The sequence below is a fragment of the Limulus polyphemus genome, unplaced genomic scaffold (genome assembly GCF_000517525.1).
Source record: "Limulus polyphemus unplaced genomic scaffold, Limulus_polyphemus-2.1.2 Scaffold1318, whole genome shotgun sequence".
NCBI classification, from domain to species: domain Eukaryota; kingdom Metazoa; phylum Arthropoda; class Merostomata; order Xiphosura; family Limulidae; genus Limulus; species Limulus polyphemus.
Genome location: NW_013666928.1, coordinates 298,565 through 301,970, shown reverse-complemented (window position 1 = coordinate 301,970; position 3,406 = coordinate 298,565). Strand labels below are relative to the sequence as shown.

Below are 3,406 nucleotides of genomic sequence, written 5' to 3'. Positions count from 1 at the left end.
GCTCTCCTTGCTAGAACCACCTTTAGATAAATAAATTTTAACTCACCTTGATTTTTCACCGATACTATTGTGATAAGAGTAGAGAAAAATAATTTGTCTTGTCAATTGGATTCTCAAATAATTGAATCAGCCTGTGTGGACTTTTGACAAGAAAAGAGAATTATTTAAAGCTTAAGATACAACTGTGATATACTGTAGTGTAAATAGTTTTTGTACATACGTTTGACTTGTTTTGAATATATTATTTTAAAACAAGTGGATTGTGTGAGTCCATTTATTGTTCGAATTTATCGCCAACAAGTCACAGACACCAACTGTAAAGAATTTAAGCCCATATACATAAAACCCTGACACCAGAGATGCAAATTCTGAAACTTACTTATAAAATGCTAACATGCATCCAGTAATTGACATGTTCATAGGAACCTGGGCAGACATTCGTCCAATCAAAAACATTTTCTCTCCAGTATCTGGATGAAATGCAGAGTCATACACATGTTTGGCATGCCAGAGATCATCTTCAGTTAAACCTGGCATTTCATTTCCTTTCCTGGCAAACAAGTTTAAGTCCAAATAACATTACAGCTTATAAATCATAAACTTTAATAAAGACTGGATACAGTAATGCACTTATAACAAGTTTTTAGGAAATCAGAAATGGAAACATAATGCTCTTTTTTTTAAAACTTACGGAGCATTTGTATAATGTAAACAACACCTAGGAGCACTTTTCTTCCACTAAATCTTTTTAATCTGTATAATCATAACAACTAGGTAGTTTGAAATTATAAATCATGTGAATCCATCATTTCTTGATGCACTTCATGTGAAATTATTCATAGCTTGATTGCTAAAGATTTCTGTTAGTGGTCATGAAAAAGTAGGTGCAAACAAAGAAAATTTTCCATGTTTTAAACCAATTTTTGAATTTCAATTTATATATCAAAAATATTAAAACTTTTGTGAAACTCTTTAAAATACAAGGAAAATGACCAATCAAATCTCTCCCGTTTCTTAGGTTAGTGATTATTTAGATGATAACATCCATACACATTAAATTTAGTACCAACAATCATATTTCCAAAACATCTCATTTGCTTAACAAGTGTGATGTCTTTCCTTCATAATTTTCTACAAGTTGTTTTAAAGATATTGATATCAGCAGTAAAAGATAATTCTTAATTTGATTCTCTCCCCAATGTATTCTAGACATTAAAATGTGCATGTAAAATAATTCTTTTTAAAGAATAGAAACTTGTACATACAGTAACATATAAATAATTTTAAAATGTTTGCCAAACTAATTATATGTAATGAAATTTATGCAATATCACACTTAAAATGTTCTGAAATAAAGAAAAAACAAAAACTAAACTTACTAAAACACAGTTGAATTGTACCTGACACATACTAATTATGTAATACTGTTATAAGAAGCCACCTGAAAAAGTTTACATACCAATATCTGGTAACAATGTCTCTAGCATTCTCTAACTCGGAAGATGTGCAAAGTAAATTCAAGGGGTTAGTAACTGTAAAAAAATGCTTAGCTCGACCCCAGTAGGTACTCTGGTCCCAGCGTGGCTTGTCAATGTTAATACGTCCTGCTAAGCCACTCATTTTCATTTAATTAATATATCCAAGTTTCTGAAAAAAACAAAAGAAAGATTTCCCATTAAATGTCAGAATCCACTTTTAATTGGTTCAAACCACTAATCCATATATTTACATGAAAATACTATGAGTTATAAATAAAAAAAAATTATAAGTTGTAAAGAACATCACAGCCAGGTTTATTTTTCAGCAAACTATAGTTAAAGCTTTTATTACAACTACTATGTAATATATTTGTGTGGATATACTATACTATGCACAGTAAACTTAGTTTATCTTACAGTGGTGATATCATTATACAGATATAAAGGACAATATTTAAATAACATAACAACAAGGGACCATTTGGTCCTTCAAGGCTCTCCTTGCTGAACCACCTTTGATAAAATAAAACTTTAACTCCACCTTTTATTTTCATAGATTATAAATTTTTCTTTTAAATTTATTGTAAAGTGCCAGCCTCCACTATTGTTGACACTGAAAGCAATTCATTCCACAACTTAATTAGTAATTGTAACTGTAATTAGTACCTGTCTTAACTGGAGCCTGATCTGTCTTTTATAAATGTTAAATTTTTGTCCTCTTCTCCTATTGTCTTTGGAATAAGAATATTTGTCTTTATCTTAACAATACACCAGTAAATGTTCTACACTTCAAAATCACGTTTAATCCTTCTTTTCTCAGGAGAAAATAATATTAGATATCTTAACCTAAACCAATAATTTTATAAGATACAACATTATAAGATAACCATTCCCTCCGCAGAAGCATCCTAACAACATAGGATTAACAAAACTCCTACAATTATATAAATCCTTTTAATTAGCCAAATATTTTCTTACACGTTACAATTTACTATTTAGATAAAAATATGAGTGTTAAGGCGTTTATCATTAATGGTACAACTGGCATATTTATGTGTTATTTCAATTATTTATCGGGTTAGGCGTTGATGATTCATATTACATTGTTAATTATTTGATACTAATTTACTGTAGATAAAAATTAATATTTCAATAAAGTTTCATAAACCTTTTAAGTTTCATAAAGATTCAACTTCCAGCTTCGAGTTCAATGTCGACCTAATCATCCTACTATTAATGATATATTTTTCAAGCTTCGTTTCGCGCTTTTACAATAAGAATTATCTTAAATAAAACTTAATATGTACCAAGTAACTTTTAACGAATTGAAAATGTATTTTCTTACCACTGGTAAACCTGCTATATCAACATCTAAACTGAAAACAGTAGTGCAGTGTAAATTTGTTCAACAAACGATAGATCACCTTGATATGTAACGCTCTTTTCGCTCTAGGATATGGCTGTAGTGGATTCAACATTGATGCAATAATTAAAGACAGGTGAAATAAACTACCGTTTTTTTTCTTAATTCCTTTTCTTCCTCTTTTCAGTACTTTATCTATTATTCGTAAAATGATTTTAATCAAAAAATAACGAATAAGAAAGTATTCTGGTTACATTTCCATAAAACACTTCATTAATTCGATATAACTCTCTAGAATACCACAAGACTAGAATAAAACATTTTGAAAATAGATTAATCTTATATATATGTATATATATGGCATTATTATTTGTTCATTTTAAAGCAGAGCCACAAGTTATCTGCTACGTCCACCGCGGAGAATCAAACCCCGGATTTTAGCATTGTAAATGCGTAGAATTGCCGCTGTCCCACTGGAAACTAAATAAAATAGAGAAAATAAAAGAGTAATTAACTTCTCTGTGGGTATTTAGAAATCAAAATTATGTGATTTTGTAACTATAAA

At 29.4% G+C, this 3,406-nt stretch overlaps 1 protein-coding gene across 1 annotated transcript in view; it reads right to left on the bottom strand.

Annotated features, from left to right (window-relative positions):
- The window catches only part of LOC106463076 (sideroflexin-1-like), a 4,800-nt gene extending 2,041 nt beyond the window's left edge, over positions 1 to 2,759 (bottom strand). Inside the window, exons 1-3 of the mRNA XM_022390480.1 lie at positions 2,647 to 2,759; positions 1,460 to 1,647; positions 380 to 550 (exon numbers count right to left, since the gene is read on the bottom strand). Of these exons, the coding sequence (XP_022246188.1) occupies positions 380 to 550; positions 1,460 to 1,626 (338 nt within the window). The 5' untranslated portion in view covers positions 1,627 to 1,647; positions 2,647 to 2,759. The remainder of the gene's footprint in view (positions 1 to 379; positions 551 to 1,459; positions 1,648 to 2,646) is intronic.
- Between the last annotated feature and the right edge of the window lie 647 nt (positions 2,760 to 3,406).